Genomic DNA, 26,207 nt, shown 5'->3' with positions numbered 1-26,207 from the left:
GGTCTACTAGAAACCTGTGATTTACACGCACTATCATGCACAGTCAACTCTACAATAGCCTACTAGCTTCCTTAGAAGATTTGTGTAATGCCTTACAAGGGATTACCACAATAAAACAGTCACAAGTAGATCAGCTCTACAATCTACTAACACTCCATCAGGCAGTATTTTCTGACAAGCCTGGCCTCAACAAATTTTATTCGGCAAAAATAACTATTATTGAAAATGCAAGCTATCACAGGAAATCTTATGCAATACCAGCGAAATACCTGCAAGAAGCCACGGTATATTTGCGCTTGATGTTAGATTGGGGCATCGTAAGGAGAGAAGCCAGTCCATTTTCGAATCCAATAGTTTGTGTGGGAAAGAAAGACGGGACTGTCCGCTTATGTTTGGACGCCCGCGAACTGAATAAAATAACAGTGAAGGACCGCGAAAGTCCGGTCAGATGTCGGAAATTCTTAGACTGTACCAAGGAACAAAGTTTCTGACAACATTAGATTTGTCATCCGGTTATTGGCAAATTCCGCTTGAACCTGCATCAAGTCAATATACCGCATTCCTATTCAGAAACCAGCAATACGTATTCCGTGTTATGTCTTTTGGCCTCTGCAATGCTGTTGCTGAGTTTACTCGCTGTCTAGATGCCACTCTAGGACCACAGTGTAGCGCTTACGCTCGCGCTTATGTTAATGACATACTAATAACGTCAAACAGTTTCGAGGAGCATATCACACATATTCACACCGTGCTAGAAAAATTACATCAGGCAGGTATGACTGTAAAACTCCGCAAATCTATTTTCTGCAGGGAATAGTTGCCATTTTTAGGGCATGTGTTGACACCTTACGGTATTAAGACTGCTCCAGATAAACTTCAGGCCATCCATGACTTCCCTACCCCACGGAATGTAAGAGAGCTACGAGCATTTCTGGGCGTAGTAGGATTCTATCGGAACTACTCAAATAAAGTGGCTGGTATAACTATACCATTATTTGAACTTTTGAAAAAAATGCATCTTTGTCCTGGCTTGAAAAACAAGAAGAAGCTTTTGTAAAATTGAAACAATTATTTCTCAATGAACATGTAATTTACCATCCGGTACAGGGCGTGAGTTTAGACTTTATACCGATGCTTCAGATGCAGCACTGGGTTGCAAGCTAGCCCAATGTGACGACAACGGGGAAGAGAAAACAGTCGCAATGGCGATTCGTACTCTCAACTAAGCAGAAAAAAATTACACGGTGACTGAGCGAGAAGCGTTGGCTATTGTGTGGTCACTGCAAAAATTTCGTGACTTGTTACTAGGTGAAAAGATAATCCTTCTCACCGACCACCAAGCTCTGATATGCTTGAAATCAGGCAAGTTGCTGGGTAGTCGTTTAACACGTTGGGTATTATTGTTGCAAGAATATGATTTGGAAATTAAATATATAAAAGGTATTGAAAATACTGTCGCCGACTACCTAAGTCGGAAGGAAGAATTTGGTACGACACCTGGAAGCAATAGTCACAAAGTTAAAGAATTCTTAGTAGCTCCAGTGTCTGCAGATATGCTCCAAGTGAATCCCAAGCTAAAAGATTTGCTTAGCAATTTATCCGAAAAACAGAGTCAAGATATTTACTGTCAGAAGATACAAGCACAGTTACAAGAAAAACCCACCGAGCACAAAATACACCAACATTTTTGTGTGTCACCGGAAAACATATTGTTTGCACACACTCGCAAGAGAAGTCCCTACGAAGATTATTGGAAAATTATTATACCAATTACGTTACAAAATGAAATTATCTGGGAAACCCATGTAAGCTTAGGACACGCAGGAAGTAGGAAACTGTATGATGCTATTAGTCATCAGTTATTTTGGCCCACTATGCCCAGCAACATCACACAAATTACAAGGTCGTGTGATTTGTGCCAGAAAATCAAACAAATTCCAGAGAAATTATATGGTGAGTTGCAATCTATCCTGCCTAGTAAACCACTTGAACTAGTTTCGCTGGATCTATTTGGACCATTGCCTCAATCAAAGGGCGGAGTAAAGCATATCTTCGTTATTTTAGACATGTTTTCCAATGTCAAGTACCGAAGTGTGTACCATCTGACAGGGCCACCCAATTTCTTAGTGAAATTTGGCAACAGGGTGTACAGAAACTATAATCAGTACCTACAACTATTTCCGTAAGACACCCACAGTCGAATCCAGTGGAGAGACAAATGAAGAATATTGGCAATTTGTTACGCACGTACTGTAATAACTCACAACAGTCGTGGCGAGACAAGCTACCATATATAGAGTGTGTACTCAATCACACTGTGCACACATCAACAGGGCGAACTCCGCATGAAATCCTTTGCCTGGATAGGTCCTTAGCAATTAACCCCGATTACCTGCCCGAAATACGCAACGAACACAGAATGTGATGATTTACCTACTAAAGAGGAGGTTCAGCAATTCGTACAACAGAAATTAGCATCCGAAGCTGCGGCAAGACAGAGGAAGAGGCCTGCGTCAAAAAGAAAAGGATTTAAAGTCGGAGAATGGGTTCTAAGGAAAATGTCTGTAATCAGTGGCGTAGCATGCCATCTCGGCGCCTGGGGCGGGAGACCCATTTTGCCGCCCCCATTCTATAGGTGCTTGATTAAAATTAAATTTCACATGCAATGAGGTACCTTTTATTGAAGTTAAAATAGGATGAGCGGTTTTACAAGCGGATTCTTTGGGCCTTATGAGCAGTGAAGTCAGAAATAACTTTGTCAAAATCAATATTAGCAGCCAATTCTTGTTCAATCGACAATATAGCCAAGTTTGATAGTCTAGCGGAGCTCATAGTAGATCTGAGGTAATTTTGTATTAGCTTCAACTTCGAAAAACTTCTCTCACAACTTGCAATACTAATCGCCAAAGTCAAATATATACGAATCAAGATGACTATATTTGGAACAGAAATTCCGAGATTCAGTTTTTGAATGAACTGGAGGAGCTCCAGTGGTCCTTTACCACTTATATCTTCCTCTGATTCAGAACAGGCAACAACAACAAACTGCTAAAGACGCTTCCGCTCCATCTGAAACTCGTCCTTGTCGATGTCTTCTAATACATGGGAAAGATCACACTCGAACTTGCTGTCCAAAAGTTTCGCTGGCATCAAAAATCCGAACTTGTCCGATATTTCTTGAATTTGCTGGAACCGAGTCGTCATTTCTTGAATGATCTTGTCGAATGATGCTATAGTCTCTCGACGGATTTCCTGTTCGTGAGACAAAGCTGCATCTTCAGAAGATTCATCGCCATGCATGCGTTTTTTCCTACGAATTCTCGTTTTGAGTTCGATTCCGAGTTTTTCGCAGAGAGTCTTAGCAAAGTCAATTGCTTCTTGCACGAAACGGTCTCTACTTTCCACTAAGAGGGTTTTCAAAGCGCAGAGTTTCTAAGCACACTTATCCACACTTAGTCCTCATTGCTGCAGGTAAATCTGTGCGTCATCTACTTCAGGTAGCACTGCAGCCCAAAAGCCATGAAAAGTTAGGAAGTTAAATGACTGCATGGCTGTCAGGAGAAGACTGGCTCCCGATCTTGTTTCGGAAGTTTGAGATGAATCTGTTAATTGTTCCAGTACCTCAAGAACTACCTCAAACGTATTTTTAAGCATCTTGACAGCTACATGTCTAGCGCTCCAGCGCGTTTCAGTGACTCGTTTTACTGCTTGACCTGTGATGGCAACCAAAGCGTTCCATCGAACAGTTGATGCGGAAAAGAAGGCAAACAGCTTCTCCAGAGTTCCAAAAAACGTCTCGGAATCCACTGATTCAGAAGCAGCGTGTACCCCAGCCAAGTTTAGTGAGTGGTTTGTGCATGCAACGAATATAGCTTTCGGATTCAGTGCTTTAATCCGGGCTTGAACTCCATTGTGTATCCCTGACATTGTGGCAGCATTGTCATAAGCCTGTCCTCTCAGATTCTGAATGTCCAGTCCGTCTGATGTTATCTTCGCGATTATAACGTTGCTGAGATCTTCTGCATTTTTTCCTTTTGGTTCGAAGAAGTCAATGAAAGATTCTACCACGGTGACTTTTTCTCCTTCGATATGTACGTATCGCAGAACTTGGCTCATTTGGTCATTGTGGGAGATGTCTGGTGTACTTTCGAAGATTACGCAATAATATTTAGCATCTTGAATACGACGGATGATGGTGGATCGAACTTGCTGTCCCAGTAAGTTTATAAATTCATTCTGGGTTTCTGGAGATAGATACGAAACTGAGACTCTTGCTCCCAGCTTTATCTTTGTCAGGTGTTCCATTAGAAGAGGGTCGTATTTAGCTAGGAGGTGCACTAACTCCAGAATGTTCCCGCGATTGCCACTATCATCTCCTCGAATGTCTTCTCGATGTCCTCTGAAGGCCAGATTCTGTTTGGCTAAGAACTGGATAATATTCAGCAACCTGTACAGTACATCCCTCCACTTCTCCTCACTTTCGAAAACATCTTGTTGTTTCTGATCGATGGTTGCTTTACAGTTCAGGCGAAATTCCAAATCCTTCCATTTCAAGAAGCTCTGTTCATGGCCCAGGCTATTTTCATGGTCTCCTATTCTTGGATTTAGATTCCACCATTTGTTGAATCCTTCTTCAGATGCGAAGTTAGAGCCGGAATTGCCAAACAGCTTGCAAGAAAAACAATACAAGGATTGCTTCAAAGGCGAGTACACCATCCATGTTCGGAGAACCTTTTCGCCGTTAGATAATGGTTGTAGAACCGCTCTTTGGTTAGTTTTCGGGTTCCGCCTTTCGTTGAAGTCCCTGAGCGAACAACATCGGCAAATTTGGAATCGATGTGCTGGACTGAGTCAGATCCGCGACGTACTAGAAGCGTTCTTACTTCGTCGGTCATAGGAGAAGGCCAGCAACCTACATCGTCGAGATTCACATCTTTGATTTCGGCAGGAGCAGAAGGCACGATTTCAATTATGTCTTCTTTGGCAACATTCACTTTTTCTGCAGGCTTATGACTAGATGCTTGAGGTACTTTTGATGAGTCGACTTCGTCTTGACCCTGCTCTGTGGTGGGACCAGAACTACTTCCAACTGCGACGGCAGGTACGTCTTCTTCTTGTACCTGTAAAATAAGTTATGTATTCCCATGAATATTGGCCGGAGGACACGTTCGAATTTAAAATAAGTATTTTATCTATCACAAAACAAAAGTGGTTTTGGTGACGGCGCGGTTTGCCGGGCTTATAGGAAAATTTTCAACCAAAATTGATTTTGTATGGCAGCTACCTTTTTTAGAGTTTCCCGGTAAAAACTGACTGAGTAAGCCATGTTATAGATGTTATTAAAAGATAAAATGACGAGAAATTTTAGAAAAATCGTTGGCGCCATTTTTGAGCTAAATGAAAAATTATGTTTTATTTGTATGACAGGTACGATAAATAATCAAGTTATCCAAAAACAAAAACAAAAATATTCTTTGACTACTACTAGATTTACAAAACATCCCCTATTGAAGTTTTAAATTCAAGTAGGAGGACAAAATTCAGTCGTAAACTTAAAAAGATGTACCTTAACTCAATGTAATTTATGTTAATATACTCCATACTTTTTAAACAATAATCAATGTTCAAACAGATATTAGAGCAATTTTAAGTGTATTATAAAATAAGATTTAATGAACGAGTGTGACTCCGTACTCGCAGACAAACCTAGGTGAATAGGGTTTGCGAGACTAATGTAAGAAATATTGTAACTTTTGTAAACAATAAATAAATAATAATAATAATAAATAACTGGAGTAATTCTAGGCCATGCATGATTCTAGATGGAGGAATCATATACCTTCTTACACTGGAATCACTTCCGCTGCTGCAGGATGCCACCGAAGACGTTAACGTGGCTTTCGAACCAGAACTGGAACTAAAATATTTCAGTAATGCACCTTGAGACTTCTTCGCTTCTGCTTCTTTCTTAGCCTTTTTTTTTTTTTTTGCGGAATTCCACACCGCTTTCTTTGACTCTTTTCATTTTCAAAAACTAGTTCAAAGATTGGGTAAAGTTCTAAATGTTTAGTTTTAGAAGATTCAACAGTATTAAAAAGATCGAAACACAATCAAAATGACTTTCGTTCCCTATCCGAAACTCTCGCGAAACAAACATACGAGTAAAGCGTGATTGCGTAACGGTACTTCACGATGCACTAAAACAAACAAAGATCAGTACTGTAGCATGTGTGCTACAGCTGCTACCTTTGATAATGTTTATGTTGGCAGAAATGGTTAACGTATTTTATTAATCTTTCGGATGCCCTGGTAATACGAGTTATTTTAGATTTAAGTTTGTTATATGTTGTTTTAAAAAAGAAATTTGTAATTCTTATTTAGTCTTATTATTTTTAAGTTTAAGATTTTAAGTTATTAAATTGGTCTGGAAAGTTCGAGGACACTACCGAATATGTTGGTAATCGCTGCGCTAGACGGCGCGCGAGCAGAACAGCTGATTGTGTGACGTCAGGTGAGACGGGCGAGCGGAGTCGCCTGGTAGGCCCAGGCGGGCGCGCACATGAAGTAAAACGCGGGTTGGCCATGGTGATGGTTCCACATCGAAGTAACTGTATACGAGTGTTCCTTTTTGAATATGAACGGGGTTCATTTATATAATTTAGAACGCTTTGGTACGATGAACGCGAGTGGTTGGTGAGGCGTGTGTGAATATCGCGAGGATTTTCCAAGGATGAATTATGTGCGCCGAAATAAACTCCAAGACGGTATGGCGAAGGATTCGTCATATCCGTACAATTACCTGCAGCTACGGTAACGTATAATGGCAAGGGTTTGCCATTAAAAACACTCGTGAGCAAACGAGTGGCAAGTAAGTGCCAGCCGTGCCACTGCCCCGTTGACCCCTTTGACCCCTGGTGCGAAACTATAATTTGTGGATTTTTGGGATTTAAATTAACGGACTAATAGACCTGAAACTGGGATTTTACGTTCAGCGTGTTTCACCCAATCCCTGCAAGACCTAGAAGAAAAAAAGACGTCGACCGTTAGAAAATGACTTAACTGAGAAGGGCTTGTAAACCCATAATTTCTAATTTGCTAAATTTTTGGTATATTTATTTGCATGTTAAGGTGTGTCAATTTTTTGCTAGATTTCGCCTATGTTAATTGGTATTTACAGCGGTGATACGCCCGGTGCGTATCTATATTTGTATTTGTATTTGTATGTTCTTATATATTTTTAATGCCTTTTTGGTAATTATATTTAATTTTCGGAGCTCCGAAGTATATGATAAAATTATAATTTTTTGAGGGAATTGTTAAAGTATTTTTTTAGTATTATTACATAGCTATTTTTTTATAAGTAGTAATAGGGTATGTATTTTATGATGGATGCGCCGATTTGTGATGAAACGATTTTATGATATATATATATATATATATATATATATATATATATATATATATATTAAATGTTGTCACATAAATTTTGCGTCTTTTTAACTTGCTGCCTCCTCTCACTGTTCGCAACCTTATTAGTATTTTTTAAGCCTGCTATTAGTTTGGGTTTTAATATTTTTTTGGGTTTACCTGCGCTCGCGGTACGGGGCAATATAGGAGTTTTATTGTGTCCCGGTTTGCGGAAGTTGTTTGGTTTGCCCTGGGTTAAGGTCAAACTTTACAGTACAATGCGTAGTATTAAATTCAATGAGTGCGAAAGAGAGGCATCGACACGGGCCGACACGTGAAACAAAAGATTTTGTATGAGTAATTAACATAATAAGGAGTGCCGCTCCACTCGGCTCGCGCGCCGGGCGGCGCGGCGTGATGCGATGTTGCCGTTCGTATGTAAACAAACAAACGTTATAAAGAGCTCTTTCAGTGATTTCGCAGTTTTTCTTTTAAATAAATATTAAAAAATAGTTGGTGCGCAAAATTTTAGATAAAAATGGAACATTATAGCGTGTCTGACACATGTAATGAATGAATCATAGATCAGATCTCAACCCGCTTCACCGGCGACCCGCCCCCGCGAGCTGCCGCCCGGGGCGGGCCGCCCCCTCCGCCCCACCCACGCTACGCCACTGTCTGTAATAAGCCGTAAATGGGAATTTGTAACACTCAAATTATTTTTATTATTTACTGGTCCTTTTGTTATTACTGAGATCAACCACGAAAATTGTTACACACTTGCAGATCCTGTTATGCAATGTGTCGTGGGCAGGTATAATCTCACGCAGTTAAGAGAGTATAAGGCACCTATTATTATAAACAACTAAGTTTCGGAACGCTAATATGCGAAAGTTTATTGTGAAGAAAATGCAGTATACAGCTGGTGGAATTAAATTGTATCAAAACGATAGTCTCGAGTTCAGACATATTATTCAGTTGTATCGTGGAAACTGGTATTACCTTGTTTGTAATCACCGAGGAGTCGCGTGAAGAGGTGACTGTCAGTGTTTGTTTCGACGAGGCCGAGCTCCGTCGATGTCCGGTGTAAGAATGCATTGTCATCTACGTCAGGAATTTGTGCGCAGTTCGACGAAGGTCCGAGGACCTATACATGTTTATATAGCCGCGATGCTATTACTGTGTTTTGAATGTCGACCCACGTTAATTATAATAAATGATAATATTGAATGAAATAAGGCGTCACACTTCTTCTGTGACACCTTATTTCATTCAATATTATCATTTATTATAATTAACAACCATATCAAAGGTAAGTTTAATAATAAGCCAGACGGTACTACCTTTAACTTGTTAATTTCCTGGATTTATGTTGGACATGGCTTAATCAAGAGTCCTTAGGTTTGTGATATGGTATGTCTGAATAATTGTAATAAATAATATATTTTATTTTACAATGTCCAGTTTTTTTCTAGCTCGGGGAAAAAATATTTGAAACTCTTTAATCTAACCTCTGGGTATGAGACGATTTATGATGTGATTATTATTGATAAAAAAATATTAATAAATTTAATTTGTTTGCGTCAAAAATGTGTATGCTATTAATTTACGAACTTACATTATAGTATATAAATTTCACTCTCATTCTAATTAAAAACAAATAATGTCTGTACACTTACTTAAATATCCATCAAATCGTCCTATATTGATCAAACATGATTCACAAAAACAACTTAAATCGACATGGCCTTCCAAAAACTCTTTCCTTCTTTTTGAAGCCACTCTATTATTCCTTTTCCATAGAGGTACTTAGCTTATAACACCGAAACAACGATCAAAAAAAATTAAATGCTGAGAGAAAGATAAAATAAATAAATGAAGTAATCACATACTGCACATATATGGAGTAACGACTGTGATGGTGACGTCACAACGTGTACTGTGTTACACGTGCTTTTTTTTTTTTTGGAGGATAAAACTTACATCTGGAGAATGCATACCAGCAGAAGTAAAACAAAACTTCTTGGTTCTTATAGTCTATTAAAGATGAAACCCAAATTTAATATTAGTATTTTGCCACATGGCTCGAACCCCTCTACCCCAGAGCAGCCAGAGCACCTAGTATGCCCCAGGGGCTCAGCCTGGACGATAACAAGTGGCGCCCAACTAGTGTGGCCACAATCTTTACCCAGTGCAACGGACAAAAGTGCATAATTGCAATGGCGTACAGAGTCGTAGGACGGGCCGTTAATCATGCAGGAAACAGGGTGGCGTGGTGCGGAAGCAGGCGCGATAACGCATCTAGTCCCATGCCGGGATCGGATCGCACGGCGAGATAGCAAGCCACGGGAGGAGTGTCATACAACAGTGTCGAGTGTCGCTGCGTCTTCGCGTACGAGCTTATCGCGCGGGGGATAATATTCGAGCTCGCCGACGGGCTCTGCGGTATCGGGTGAAGAGTGTCACCATGGACTCCGATGTGAAAGGGCCAGAAGGGGAAGGCAGGTGCGAGTGGTGCAGACTGGTTTTTACAGCGAAACCGGAAGGCGCGAAAACCGAGGATAGTGAAGTGTGCACCTATCTGTGGAACTTAATGAAAGTATATAATATTAAAATAAAACACACAAAGTTGAAATTAATCAGGTTAATCAGCGAAATTGTGTAAATGCCGAATAAAAGAAATAATGTTCACTGGCCAGTTTATTTTTACTATTAACAGTTTTTCTTTAGAGAAAATAACTTGTTATTTTCCTGTTACTTGACCCAGTACTCCAATTTATATCAGTCAGTAAATAGGAGCAACCAACCAGGCTTCTGATCTTGTTATTTTATTTCAGTCTTCCTGTCATCACAAAAATGCAAGATGCGAAAAGGGCATATGCATACTTTCTTTAAATTTAATGTGTCATGGTGTTTTCCCTCTAATGCATGACTTCCAGTTTCTCTGTTCATCCCAACGCTGAACAAATATTTTTTGTAAACAGCCTAGAGGGAGGCAGTAAGTAGTACTTATGAAATATGAAGTTGTTTTGAAACCTTAAGTTAATGTAATGATTTCCCAGTTGTTTAGTTAATACAAACCTCGTTATTACAAAGTGCTAAAATTATGGTCCCTTCCGGTTTGTAACAATGAGGTTTTACTGTAGTCGGCCCTTACTGTTTCTTTTTCGTACAAGTTGTAACAGTTTCTACTGTTGTGAACAGCGTCTAACAGTGTGTCTGCAATGATTTGTAATAAAAACGTATTATTTTATTGGAAAATGGGTACCCCTACAAATGGAAACCAAACAATAATTTTCTACTAGTGAAGTGATTAATGAAAAACTGAAACTATAACTTTTGATGAAGATTTTAAAAAATATTTCACCAGTCAGTGCTCTTCATTACACTTTTCCAATTTATAAAGAAAAAGTCATGATGACCGATAATTCTGCATCTGTGGGTCCTGTAGCACTAGCTATGGTTGAGCAATTGCATAGCAGGTTGTTGAAATTGTGAATAATGATTTCATAGTAAATGATGAAAATTTGATATTATACACCAAACCTTACTAAAAAAATATTTATGATGAGGCATGTGGGTTCTCATTATCTCTCTCTCTCTCTCTCTCTCTCTCTCTCTCTCTCTCTTTGCTCACATACACTTTCACTATATGCACTCCCATTTTGTAACAGGTTCCTTCTTCACGTAAAGACATAAACGAAGATGATTGTGATCCTGAAAAACATTCCTCGGTGAGTTACTCTCTTACTTGGTGTCACTGGCTGATAAAATAAAGTGATTGATTTGCTGATGCTCATCCAAAACAATAAAATGAAGATTTTCACTATGGAAAAAAAAATTATCTACAAATTTGGAGGACAGAAAAAAAAGATGATGATAGAAGTGAGAAATCTTTATTCATCAACTCTGAAACATCGGAAAGATTTCAGAATGGCCGAAGCCGTTATGAACAAGTAACGACGAGAGAACATTACAAAAATGGGCAATGGCAGTTGAATTTCCATATTTGTCAAAAATATCAATATTGCTAGTGATACCTGAGTAAAGAGGTTCAAACATAAACACTCAATAAGACATTAAAAAATACCAAATTTGTGTGCAAAAATGATGTTGCAACTTTGGAAGAAAGTGTGGAAGCAGCAGAGAAATTGTGTTTACAAACTAGACATATAATGCCAATCTTCAACCACGTGTGCCTAACAAGGACATAGATGTTGTGTTATTTTTTATAAATGTATGTATTTTGAACTGTGTTATGATTCTGCCTGCTACAGTATTTATTCTGGCCATAACAAACACATTAAGTCATCATACTCCAAACAGTCCAACAATAGTTATGAGGTGAATTGACGTGACCCCTCTAAGGCACAATGAAACTATATATAAAAATATATATATATTGTTACGATTTACCTGCGGGTTCGTAAAGGATAGCCCAATTAAAGATTTTTATCACACACACAGTTTTATTTATTACCACTACTTGTCACTTACAAATAATCTTCTAAATTGGCAGATAATTAATTACACGTAAAAAAGGTCAATTCCCCAGTCACTCGTTTCACACACCTCGCTGGACCGCACTTCCGGCGCAACTCTCGCCGCAGCACCCCTCGTGGGTCTCCGCTGCGGGACTCCGTCGCCACACTCCGCCGCCGTCACACCCTTCGCCGAGATCCCACACGACGACTCACTCGCAACTTCGCCCGGGACTCCGCCGCGCCCGCGACTCTATCGCCCGGAACCTCCCGACTCCACTGAACTCACTCACTCCCTGCCCTGGAACCTTCGTCCAGGGACTTCGCCACCCTGCCGCACCCGTGGCACTATCGCCCGGAAACTCCCGCTTTATATAGCCCTTGGGTTCCCGTCCAGAACAATCGGGCATGTCTCCGAGATATCGCGCGACCTTCGCCGTCGAAATGCCCAGAAACGCGTCGTGAGTCCTCGAAGGACGTGGCGGCTGCTCAAAGAACGCCGATAAACGCAACAAGCATCGGGTTCCCACAAAACGCGCCGATAAACATGTCTGAGTCCTTTTATGCAGCAGTGCGGCCTCTTTTAAGTAACTCGATCTGAGGCAGGTGCGCGCTGCGACGGTCAGGATGTTGCGAGACAGTATGACACGAGATACCAGGGAGAGGATGCGGGTGGAAGGGGGGCGCAGACAGGCCGAACGAGCACGGCGATGCCAAGCACTGCAGCCAAGCGCGATCGTAACAATATATATATATACACACACACTCACACATACTATTTATTTGGATTATTTTTACGTTCATGAACTACACCAAAAATAATATTTTCGAATTTAGTGTGCCGAAACATAGGCCCAGATTGTTTGTTTATATTTACGTTTGCAAACATTTAATTTAATATTGTGAATCATTACAAAACAGTATCGAGTGTCAATGTGATTTGATTATAAACAGAAAACATCTATCAATGTGAATGCTCTCTATGACTCTGTGGACCGAGTCGTTTGCAACAATACATTTAAAAACTTATTTTTTTATTACAACATTTAATAACACGTATTTTTCCTTGGTTAAGTTTTATTTTGAAAAACATTTAATATTTCGATTATTGTTGTAATTGTGTGTAATTGTTTTGGACTTTAAGTTTAAATCTTACGATTCGTACGGGCCAATAGGAATGCGCCATATGGACGTTTTTGAACGGGCTGGCAACGATCGAATGAATGTTGGGGACTTTTTGAAGACCGAAGGACGCTCGAAGTTAAAGCCAATATAGTTTGTTAAATAAATGTAACAATTGAAAGTAAATAGGATTGTGTGTATTTATGACACAAATAGATGTGCAAAGCTACGTGTGTAGAAAATGTTTTAGGGAAATATGTAAAATTTTATTTAATTGTGGATAGAAATTGCGATTGTCGCCGATACGATACCATAAGTCACGCCATTGTGGCGCTTGTTAATTTCCCTAATTGTCACCGCTACTTAAAACACACATCTGATTTTTATGACCCTATAGACAAATGAACCCTAAGGAATTTAATAGAAATTTGTGACATAATTTTTATAAACATTAATTTTTTTAAATTTATTACAAACTTCATTATCTCGTCTAACCCCAGGTGTCTTGTTTTTAAAGTTATCTGCTCACCCTGAACTAGCTAGCCGGAGCATTATAAATAGACTAACCAGTTAAAATAAAACTTTCAAGTGGTGAAAATATTTGGTGACATAAAATCTATCAGGACTAACGAACTTTTGGTTTATGTGTGTGCCCTACATACCTCCGGAAATTTACGAATTTAAGGATGATCTGTTAAGCTAATCTACTACTGCCACAGTTTTTATTCTGAAACACAAACTGTCTTCTTGTTGTACTAAAGTTGAATTTATTTATGTGGGATATTTGTCTAACAGTGAGGGATAAAGTTATTAAAAATATTTGCAGTTTTCCAAACAACATAACTACATAGTGTGTTTTTATTTGTCTACTGCCATTATTGTCCCATGTTTTTATGTGGTTTAAAATTGATTGTCACCAATACCTCATTTGAAAGTAATAATAAAATGATATAGTCCAATAACAAAGTAAAACTAGAATAGTGAAGTTACAAACATTGTTTACGTTTTAATAATGGTGCAAAGCAATGATTGTTATATTAGGCACTGTGGCGCTTATGCCCAACTACCCAATCAGGGCTCGCCATTTTAAAACTATTGTCATTACTCGTAGAGGTGCTAAGATCCCTGGAGAGTGGGTCGGATGGTATCTGTATCTCCATCAGACACTGATCAAGTCATTGTATGCATTAACTTATCATGCTTAAACTTCTTTTACAATAAGTAGTACACCAATCATGGATATCACAGACATATTTTTATTCCTAAGCCTTAGAGAACAATTATTTTTATTTTTTTTGTTAACTAGGTATTTGAACAGCAAAAATTGGGTTTACACCATTTCCCAACCACTGTAACATTGCAGCTAGTGGGCTGAGAAGCCTCTGAGTTGTGTGCTTTAAAGGCTGGGTCAAATAATCAGTTTTCATTATTACCGCATAATAAATTTAATATGTTTTATAAAAGTTATAAAACTAAATATAGTAGAAAAATTAAAAATAAAGTCTAAAAAATCATAAAAATAATAGCAAGCTTGTTGCCAATACAAGTGATTTAAAATAATAATGACCTTTATGTTTCTAATTTGTTACCAGTAAATGGAATTTAAAAACATGTAGTTAATTTTCCTAGTGTAACTTAAACACATGCTTGACACGTCTTTGTTCAATGCCGCATGATGTAAGATTTAGCTACAATTTAAATAAATCTTAACACATTAATTAATGAAAACTTTTTTTTGTTGCAGGCTGTTAATAATTCTACTGTAGAGACTACATATCTGGCAGGACTTTTCAAGTCAAGAGCTAATTATACCAATGAAGAAAGTGCGTGTCTCAAGTCTGAATATGTACCAGAAACTGATACACCAGCAGAAACTGCTACCTGTGGTTGTGTGCTGATGTTTGACGTTTGCCTCAAAGTTTCAATAGATTGCAAGTGCCTTCAACACCATCAGCAGTTGTATTTGTCAGACAAACAAGACAATGGTGCTCTAGTTATAAGACAAGAGCCAATGGAGGTTCCTACATCTCAAACCAGTAATAACTGCAAAGAATCACTTGCACAGAAAATCAACCAGGCATTTGATAATGAACAGCAGCAAGTCACTCATAGATTAAAACTATTTAATCACAACCAATCTCATACAGGGGAGCGCCCCTTCAAGTGTGAGCAGTGCAGTACATCATTTATTAGGAAAGAAGGACTTACTGCACATAAAAGATTACATATGGAAAAGCTTCCCCATAACTGTGAATTATGTAGTAAGTCTTTTAATTTTAAATATAATCTGATTAAACACAAAAGAACTCATACAGGGGAGCGCCCCTTCAAGTGTGAGCAGTGCAGTAAATCATTTATTAGGAAAGAAGGACTTACTGCACACAAAAGATTACATATGGGGGAGCTTCCCCATAAGTGTGAATATTGTAGTAAGTCTTTTAATTTTAAATATAATCTGATTAAACACAACCGAACTCATACAGGGGAGCGCCCCTTCAAGTGTGAGCAGTGCAGTAAATCATTTATTAGAAAAGAAGGACTTACTGCACATAAAAGATTACATATGGAAAAACTTCCCCATAAGTGTGAATTATGTAGTAAGTCTTTTAATTTTAAATATCATCTGATTAAACATAACCGATTTCACACAGGGGAGCGCCCCTTCAAGTGTGAACAGTGCAGTAAATCATTTGTTAGAAAAGAAGGACTTACTGCACACAAAAGATTACATTTGGGTGAGCTTCCCCATAAGTGTGAATTATGTAGCAAGTCTTTTAATTTTAAATATAATCTGATTAAACACAAAAGAACTCATACAGGGGAGCGCCCCTTCAAGTGTGAGCAGTGCAGTAAATCATTTATTAGGAAAGAAGGACTTACTGCACACAAAAGATTACATATGGGGGAGCTTCCCCATAAGTGTGAATTATGTATTAAGTCTTTTAATTTTAAATATCAGCTGATTAAACACAAACTAACTCATACAGGAGAGCGCCCCCATAAATGTGAGCATTGCAGTAAATCATTTATTAGGAAAGAGAGACTTACTGCACACAAAAGATTACATGTAGTGGATTGCACACCAAAGATTACATATGGGGGAGCTTCCCCATAAGTATGAATATTATATAGTAAGTCCTAATATTAAATATGATCTGATTAAACACACAATAACTGATACTGGGGAGCACCCCTTCAAGTGTTATCTGTGCAGTAAATATTTTACTCACAATTATATTTTTATCAAGAACACCAGAACTCATAGTGCAAGGAATTGCTTCTTACTTTAAATAATTTTTTAAAAATTTCCATTAAACTCATAAAGGGTACCTAGCTCAGATATGAGTTCCTGCACTGCAGTTACATTTTCACCAGTGTCGAAGAACAATCATCCGGAAGCAGCCACTCAAATACTGTTGATGAAAGTGGTCCTTAAATTACTTGTTTACGACAAAATCGAGAACTTGTGGCTGGTGTCATTCCAGCTGGTATAACAACAACCAAGTCTGTGTTAAAATTATTTATCGTAGTTTTAACCTCAGGTGTCAGATGTCGCCGAAACACTTCAAGGACCAGCATGCCCCTATTCTTCAGAAGTGCACCCGGGCGCCGATTCCACACCAGTCGTAACCATTCTTGCATTAAATCACTCGTCATCCAGCCTTTTTCTTGACAACAAATCATTAAGACTGGTGGAAATACTTCTTTGGGAAGAGTTTTCCTATTTAAGATGAGTGGTGCCGGTTTCCTGCCATTGCCAAAACAGATAACATCACAGTGACTCGCAGCTTCTCATTTCCAGTTGTGCACACAGTGACAGTCTTAACGCGTTTATTTTCAACGGTACTGTTGCTGGTCTTGTCGAAATACACTGCCGTTTCGTCAGCATTTCCAATTTGGCTGTACAAATAATTGTGTTGTTTATGCAAACCAATCACATAGCTCTGAAAATTAAACAATTTCTCTTGGAAATGTTTTGGCAGTTTTTGCGGTAGTTGTGTTCTGTGCCGGAAACAAAAACAGCAACGGCGCATCATTCTTACGCACCATCCACTACTTGTCTTGAAAATATTTGACGGAATGTTCAATTCATGAGCACTATCTTGGTCTTTTAATTATTACATCTCGTGAAATTGGAATTCCATCTCCTCTCTTCTCTTTCATGATATTTACTAGGCGGGTTTCAATATCAGAGAACCGTCCCCTTTTTGGCCTTCTGAATGTTTTCCTTGAACCATTTTCATTCTTGAAACAAAGCACATCCACCCTCCAATTACGCATGTTGCTTTCAGTAACATCATATTTACGAGCAGCTTGGCAGTTGGTTTGAATTGTGTGATTTGCCACTATTATCTTAAAGTTAATATCGTAACTTCGTCTCAGTCCTTTTGATATTTTCAATTATTAACTCTCACTTCTCTCTACAGCAATAATTTTATAAAAAAATTTCACTTTCCTATACTGCAAAACAAAGCACAAGCGACCCAAGCGATGACTAGTAGCGCTGTTACTTCATGTTTTGGCCACATCACTGGTGCTGGCCGTAACCTTGACACAGTTGTCTTGCCACGCTGTTTCAAAACATTATTCCAGCAGCAAAAATGTAGATTTACGATTATACTGCGACCCTTACTTTCAGTAACAGCAGTTTTGATAAAAATCATCTTGTTATATTCAGGTAAAAATGGTATTTGTAGTGTTTTCACCTGTCCACGCTAGTTAGGCATCAGCGTCTTAAGCTTAAGCTGAGAAGCTGCAATAATAGTTATAATAGGTCCCGAGGTATCGCAGCCTTGTACTGAGTATACCACACAGGGCCGACAACCCACCCCTCTCTTGTGTTTAGCTCTGGAAACTAGCCTGTTGCTCTTCACGGAAATTTGCATCTGCCACAATGAGTTTACCCTGGGGTTTTGAACACAGGACTGCGGGTGATGGCTAGTCTTTTGTATACTAAAACTATTTTCTTGTTATATTTTTGATATTTTTACGTAAATATTTTCCATTTAACAGATGTAAGTAAAAATGTTATTTATGTCTGTATAAAGTTATTAAATTTGATGCCTAAGATTTATTGGTTGTGCATAACATTTTGCTTACCATTAGTAAAACAATTTTTTTTTATAAACTGCGCTGGTTTTACTTTTGTTTTGATGTTTAAAATGTAGTTCACACAATAGCTTGTGTTACTATTAATATTGTGAATTTTAATCACGATAAACAGAAAATACTTCATGATCAGTTACTGATTTTATGTCAATGTAAATATTCACGGATGTATTGAAAAACAACAATCAGGGTTGTTGAAAGATCATGTCAGGAGAGGAATTTCACAAGAACAAAATCATGGATTTTGATGAGTTTTAATTATGTATCTCGCATGTGTTTGTTGATGGAACCATGGTGTCTAAACCGACGCTAAAATAATTTATCAGGTGCAGGTAGGTGACTATTTCATTATTAGGTGCTGATATGGTGTTTTATTGCACACCAGAGTTACCGGCAATAACACCCAAAATTCGGATACATTCGCCTCACTAGGATGAATTTAGCTTTTAATCCCAGATTAATTTCCAAATGTGTGCCATGATTATAGTACTATACGACAAATCTTTGATAAAAAGTGGCAATGCTTAAGTGCAAAAACAGCGTAACACATTCGAAGACATATTTATATGTAGATGCAATAAATTGTGTAGAGAGGTAACTCACCTTAAAAAATGCCCATTTATTGCAAGAAAACTTATCAGATACATTATTATATAGGTTTGTGTACATTATACAGTCCTCTAAACAGTGCACATTTGAAACCACATCTGTATAAATCGCCAAGTTTAAAGACCTATAAATAGGAGACCATTGGCGTACCTTATAGAGAGGCACCTTACCTTAAGAATGCTCATTTGAGTGAAAAATATAATTCATTTTTATATCGGTTTATGTACATTGTACAGCAGTGGCGAGGCGTGAGGTTTACATGAGGGGAAGCAATAACTCCTTTCACACCAAAACATGATGAGGTTGGGGGGGGGGGGGGGCCTCCGCCGGGAAAATATGGATTTCAAGGTACAAAATGGTGCTATTTAAGTAGTTTTCTTAACTGAACATTGACTATTCCACAGGTAGAAAAATTGAAATTTTTTTTAAATACATTATTTTTGAAAAATAATGATTGACTTACATTATTCTGATAGTAAAATACCTACTCTACATTACTTATATACTAAGTGGGAGTGTAGTATCATCGTACGCCCACAAATCCCCCACGCACTGCCAGCCTACAGCCCGCGGGAGAGATGCGCGCGCCCCGAGAGACGACCGCCGACTGAAACGCGACATCGCCACCTGCCGTGCCGAACTGTACCGGACATAGCCGAAGCAGTCGGCGGAAAAATTCCACCGTCTGCTTCGGCCATGTTCGCTCCAGTTCGGCAAGAAAGCGTTACCTTCGTAGCTTCTACCGCGTATTTTTCCAGCCAATCCCCTCCCTGAACCTTTGTACCATGCCACCCCCCTTCCGAAAGGAAACTACTGCGGCAGACTTCCTGCTGAAAGCGATCCTACCAGCGCTTCTAAACCTAGCAACGCTTCTAAAACAGCATGTTTTTGTGTCAACGAGTTCTTTTTTTATAGCGCACAGCGCACAGTATTGGGTCCCAAGAAGATAGTGTAAAAAATACATACACCTAACTGCACGAGCCAAAGTAAAATACTATTCTGAATAAAATATTTATTTAAAAAATACAATGTCTGAAAACTGCCTGGGCAAGCACTGCTTTCCTTGCTTGCCCTGACGAGACGCCACTGTTGTACAGTCCTCTGAAATTGGCACTTTTGAACCCCAATCTGTCCAAGTCGCCAAGTTTACGGACCTATAAATAGGAGACCCCCATATGCGTACATATCAACAAAACCAACAGAATACAATGTAAAACACTAGAAAACAACAGACCCCAAAGGGGTTCCTTACAACAGAAAATAATGGAGTACAACCAAAAACACTCAAATACAATATAAACTAATATAATGCCTTACAAGAGAAATCACCAACAACTAAGAGAAAAATAGGGGAAAAAAACAGACCCCAAAAGTGTGCCTTACAACAGAAACAAATGATTAAATGGAAAACCGCAGTAACCAAAAGAATGCTTTACACCAGAAACCAACAAACCCCAATAATACAATGTCAAATACTAGTAAACAACAGAAACCAACAGATTGTTTTACACCAGAAACAAACAAAACACAATAATACAATAAAACCTCTAAAAAAACAATAGAAACCAATACAACGCCTTGAAACAGAAACCAACAGACAACTGAAATACACTGAGAATTGCAACAGAAACCAACAAAGTGGCCAATTCCCACATTGATTACAACAGAAAATCTTGTTTCCTTTTGTATTTCTTTGTTTCTGTTGTTAAATTCTATGTATTCTGTTGGTTTATGTCATTAAATTCTATTGTATTCTTTTGGTTTCTGCTGTTAAATTCTGTTGTAAAATTTTGGTAGGGTTACATTGCTACTATTGATGATGTGTACTTGTATTGATATTGTTTATTGTCATGTTCATGGATATTAGAACATATAATTTAATTTGTTAATAATTTTACTCTCTGAATGGTATATCTTATTTAGTACCATTTGTAGAATTGTGAGAGAGCAACATCGCCATCTACTTACTAGGCTGAATACTTTGCCAATGCTTCAAGTTTATGTGAGCTTACTTAAATGTATATCTTTAATGTTGCTACTAAATTAAATAGTCTTGCACATATATCAAAACCAAAACAAAAACATAATGTTCAACACCGCTCACATAATATTTGGTACTAACAACACGGGCCTCAAAAATTTCAAGATGTTTTAAAGTAGTTTATTGTTTATGTTTTATTTGTATCCTGCAATAATATAAACATGACTAAGCCATTTAGCACCTCTTACTGCCAATGCAATTACACGTAATCAGGCGTAAGCGAAAATACAGTGCAATGAAAACACACATATGAGCAGTGCAATGCTCACTGTGAGTCTTAAAGAGCTATCGAGCCTGGGAGCCTATGAAGCTACAAAACAAGAATCCAGACAAGAATTCTTACCCATCCCACACAGAAGTTCGCGTTTTCCCTGTTCAAATAGTTCCGCCTGTTCACAGTGTTACAAATGCTCTGGAACAAGTAACCAGCACAACTCTCACTACGCCTAATCTTGATGAGTTAATGCAGTGGTTGGACAATAGTCATGGAAATTAAATAAAATTTCCATAAGTTGTACAGTAGCTTCAGGGAGCAGAACAGTAGGTTCGACAATACGTTCGAGGAGCAGAATAGCCAGTTCGACAGGTTTGATGAGATGAACAATAAGGTCAACAGTCGTTTTGAGCAGGTTAAACAGGATATTTGTAGATACAAGATTAGACTTGAGTCTCAATTTCAGTCACAGTGTCTATTTTTGAACAACCTGGCTGAAAACTTAACTTAGGCTAATTCGAGATTAGAACAGCCCAAACAGCATACAGCAGCTGCATTTTTGACTAATTGAACTGAGTGACAACGGATAGGGAGCAGTGTTCCAATAATTGTGGAGAACTTAAGGATAGGATCCAGGATCCATGAACAATTTACCAACCTACACACATTGCTGAACAAAGTGTTAGAGCGAACTGAAACTTGGAGTGCATGTAGATTCGGTCAGATCCTTATGCTGCAATTGGGTGGAGAAAGTGCACCATTTCAAGGCACAAGTGAGGGACCTAGATAGGAAGGTCCAAGAAACACAACTGTGCGTTCCTGAACAACCTGTGCCCAGCGCTGAAGTGGCCGAGGAGAGGGCACGCGATTCTACCATTACATCAGAGTCGGCTGTTCGCCCTCCTGAGCCTGTGCACAAATCAATTCGGTGCACTGGTCTGAAAACATGCCGACATTCTCTAGAAAGCTCGCAAAAATCCAAAATATTCCTCCATAAATTTGAGGAATATTGTGCAACAAATTGTTTTAACGGAAGCAGGACATCGCAAGTGCCTAAACTTAACCTTAAGAGATATTTGTCATTCCACTGGTGAAGGTATCTATGGAGAATTCCAGTTACTGTTCCGACAACAATTCTGGGACATGAGAATTCAGGAAAATTTGAGAGCCAAACTCCACACAGAATGGTATGAGCTGAAAAGGGGTAAATTCCTGGAAGCTCAATGCCTGCCATCTTCAAACGAACAAGGTACTTAGACCTGAACATGGGCGATGAAAAGCTAATTGCAATGATTCTAACTCAGTTACATCTTCAATATCAAATACACTTATCAGATAGTACGTTCTGGAACTTCACTAAGTTTCACGAACAGTTGCTGGTATTTTGCAGAATAGAAAAACTTATGTGGTCAACATCGCGAGATGAGTTCGAGAAGACCAGCCCAATCCACAATAACCCGCATGCACCAGTGTATAGCCACTGGCAGAATAGGAATGCAGCACCTGCAGGTGAACAGAAGGCTGTTCATTCAGTTCCTGGAGAGAAGAGTTTTATCCACAGCAATGGTCCCTGCGTGGTAAAGGATGGTATGGAGAAAATGTTCAACAGCTTCTATTCCAAGGGTGCAATAGTCTTACAAGAAGTAGTATTGGAAGGATATCAACAAGAATGGCCACAAGGAACAAGGAGGCGATCGTTGCAGCGAGGAGAAGGCAGCGCAGGGAGACAAGCAACAGTCCGCCCCACCAGCGTCATGGCTCATCAGTTTAATGGATAACTTCAGTAAATGGCTTAAGAGCTGTTAGGACTGAGTGTCGTGCCAACGAGCCAGCCAACCCCCTGAAGCACATAGAGATCGCCTGCCACATACCAAGTCCCCAGATGTCAAGAACCATCCTATCAAGGACCGCCATGTCAAAATGTGAACAGCTACCAAAATTTATCTGCACCCATCTTCACCATCTCTTATCCACTGCTGGTAAGAGACGTACTTAAAGAGGCAGCAGCTGCTGAACCCTGCTACGAGTAGCTTATCAGCCTACACAAGGTCAAGGACCAGCTCAGTGTGGCTGATCGTAGTATCGCTGTGTCGGACAACCTGGTTCCGATAACCAATGGGCCTGTAAACTAACAAAGGTCGAGATGTTATTGCCACTGTGACTCAATAACAGCTAGAGCAGCTATACAACCTGTTGACACAGCACCAAGGTACAATTTCCGGAAAGCCAGAATAAAAATACATGATTACGATCAGTAGAACTGCAAATCGTACCTGATTCCAGCGAGATATCTCAACGCATCGACGGAATACCTGCAATTGATGAGAGTGGCCAGCCGTATTCCAACCCCGTTGTATGTGTTAGCAAGAATGGTGGTTTGGTGCAGTTGTATTTAGACACCCAGGAGCTGAAAAGAATAACTATCACTGACCAAGAGAGTCCTGTTCAAACGAGTGATATCCTGCGGCTCTACCAAGGAGTCAAGTTCCTGACAACACTTGACCTATTGTCAGGATATTTGAAAGTTACTATGGAAAAATCATCTCAGCAATACACAGCATTTTTATTCAGAAACCAAAAGAACCCATTCCAGTTAATGCTGTGGCAGAATACACCAAAAGTTTTGATGCGACTCTAGGGCGAGTGTATATTGGTGACATCTTCATCACATCACTGAGATTCGAGAAGCATCTAGAACATGTCAACATAGTGTTAACTAAATTGAAAGTCACCAGCATGACAGTAAAAATATGGATGGTGTTCTCCCGTGACGACCTGCCATTTTTAAGCCACCTGCATACACCAAACTGAGGTAAGAACAGTGCTTGAAATATTGGAAACTATCCAGGAGTTTCCTACCCCTAGGATTGTGAAACAACTCGGGGCATTCTTAGGTCTAGTAGGGTTTTAACGTAATTACTCCAACAGGGTGACACTTCCATTATTCAAGCTGCTTAAGAAGAACCGAGCATGGGAAAGGTAGCACAACAATGAGCATTTGAGGGCCTTAAGAACCCATTTTTAACAGAACATGTTAAAAATCATCCGGTACTAGGCCGAGATTATATACGGATACATCCAACTATGCATTAAGTTGTAAATTGGCTCAGTGCGATGACGAGGGCGTAGAGACGACAGTGGCTATGGCAAACTGAATCAGGCAGAGAAAAACTATACTGTAACAGAAAAAGAGGCCTCATCAATTTTGTAGTTATTACATAATTTCAGGGACCTATTACTCAGAGAAAAAGTCATAGTATGTATAAAGCACCTGACACTAACTTTCCTTTGAGGCTGGTATTATTTTCAGTGGTAGGGCAGGCATGTTTTCATTGTTTATTCGGTTGAAAGTCATTATCAATGCCCATGAATTCATTGCAGTATGTCTTTGTAGCCTATCAGCAGAATCTGTTGCACTAAAACTCAATGAATAAGTGATATTTGAACAACTAATGACAACTAATGACAGTCTATTAGAATGCTTGATCCGTACCTGCAAACTTTTTGAAACTCCCATCAGTAAAACTTTTAGAATTTATAATAACTACACAAAAAACTTACTCTGAGAACAATAAACCAAACATGAAGGTGACCTTACCCTAAAAAAAATATTGGACTGATGGATGAATGATTATGAATTTTATTTGAAAAAAAAATTAATCTGTAGTGTTTTGCTTCATTTGTAATGATGATGAAGTGGCCTTCTTTGCTGTTTGCAGGAAAACACTGCTGAAGTTTTATTGATATCATGGTCCAAACCTCTTGCATTTGAGAACAGAGATTGACTGGAGTGTTTCTCTTGACATAGATGACCTAAATTCTGTTTTTTTTTTTTTTTTTTTTTTTTTTACCAAGCTAAAGATACGTTTGTATTCCGCATCACTGTGTGGTATACTTAAAATGGAAAGCATTACCCTCAATATTCTGTCATATTTACAAACCCCTTCAACTCCTTGTATATGTGATAACTCTGCCCATTTCACATTAATCAACAAATATTTATCCACAACAGCCGAAATGTCATCAATCTGCACATTTGTAAATTGTTTATGGAGTTCATCTATTGCCAAATCAATAGTTTCCTTTTTTTTCACAGGCAAGATAATGGGGAACAATTTCACAAAGTAACGCACAGAGAAAAATTGTGCATTTTCAATTCCCTTCAGTCGTGCCACTTCTGCATATTTTAAAACTTCACTCTTAAAAGAAAACTTAATCATGTAATTAAATGCAGTAATGAAATATTCCCTTACTTAGTTGTAGAACACATGTTTCTCTTTGCTTTCGAGCACATTTATTAAAATTGTTGTGTGACTTCCTAGTTATTGTTGTTCTTATATTTCTTGACGTGTTCTATATACCATTTGTGTAAATGTCTGTATGGTCATCTACTGTTGACTTGTTAGTCTTCTCGACTGGGTGGCCTGTGATTCGACATTTCTATGAGTGAGGAGTATATACCATTTGTGTAAATGTCTGTATGGTCAGGTAGACGAAAATAAATAGATAGAAAACACCACGAAACTAGTAAAATGTATTTAATTATGTACTCGTCCATTTTCATATTGGTATAAGGTATATAGGAAATATAAAAGAACAGAACAATTAAAACTTTTCGGAATACTTCTATGATATAAAAATATACAATTATTAGGAGATTATGTTACACTATATTTATTAATAAAAAAACTCCGGTTTTACATTTTAGCAACAAGGTCACTAACAGTGACAATGTCACGGTGACTTGACCCTGTGACTTTCATGTCACTGGTCACGGCGTGTCACAGGAACAAAATTTGTCACTGCTCCCATCACTAGTTTATTTTCCAAACGGACAAGTAACTTAATTTTAGATTCGTCTGAAAGAGCCAATGAGAACGACGATGTCAAGAACTATGATGCTTCTTTGTTTGGCATCATTGTCCATGCTTGTCTCATACAGACCTCGTCGTTACAAACTCAAAATTACCAGTTTCCAAATTTCTAAATTTATTAAAAATGTTTTGAAATCTGTAAAAAAAATCTAGCATCCGTAAAACAACGTCTCTATCCGTAAATTTTGCGGACAATCCGTAAAAGTTGGCAGGTATGCTTGATCATATCTAGCGTATAGGCCTACTATTATAAATTAAATTAAAACTAATTAATTATAATTAAATGTAGCTTTGATAACTATTAAAAAAATTGTAGTTTTTGGGGTGAGTATTTCAACAGTCAGTAATAT

At 38.6% G+C, this 26,207-nt stretch overlaps 1 protein-coding gene across 2 annotated transcripts in view; it reads left to right on the top strand.

Moving 5' to 3' along the window:
- The window catches only part of LOC134537906 (gastrula zinc finger protein XlCGF26.1-like), a 138,513-nt gene extending 120,425 nt beyond the window's left edge, over positions 1-18,088 (top strand). Inside the window, exon 6 of one of the 2 annotated variants that reach the window (XM_063378845.1) lies at positions 14,755-18,088. In XM_063378845.1, the coding sequence (XP_063234915.1) occupies positions 14,755-16,125 (1,371 nt within the window). In that variant the 3' untranslated portion in view covers positions 16,126-18,088. The remainder of the gene's footprint in view (positions 1-14,754) is intronic. The other variant, XM_063378848.1, reaches the window with a different exon arrangement.
- The last annotated feature ends 8,119 nt before the right edge of the window (positions 18,089-26,207 follow it).

This window comes from Bacillus rossius, chromosome 12 (genome assembly GCF_032445375.1).
Source record: "Bacillus rossius redtenbacheri isolate Brsri chromosome 12, Brsri_v3, whole genome shotgun sequence".
In the NCBI taxonomy this organism is placed as follows: domain Eukaryota; kingdom Metazoa; phylum Arthropoda; class Insecta; order Phasmatodea; family Bacillidae; genus Bacillus; species Bacillus rossius.
The sequence above is the reverse complement of the archived record's forward strand: the minus strand, read 5'-3'. Positions and strand labels throughout refer to the sequence as shown.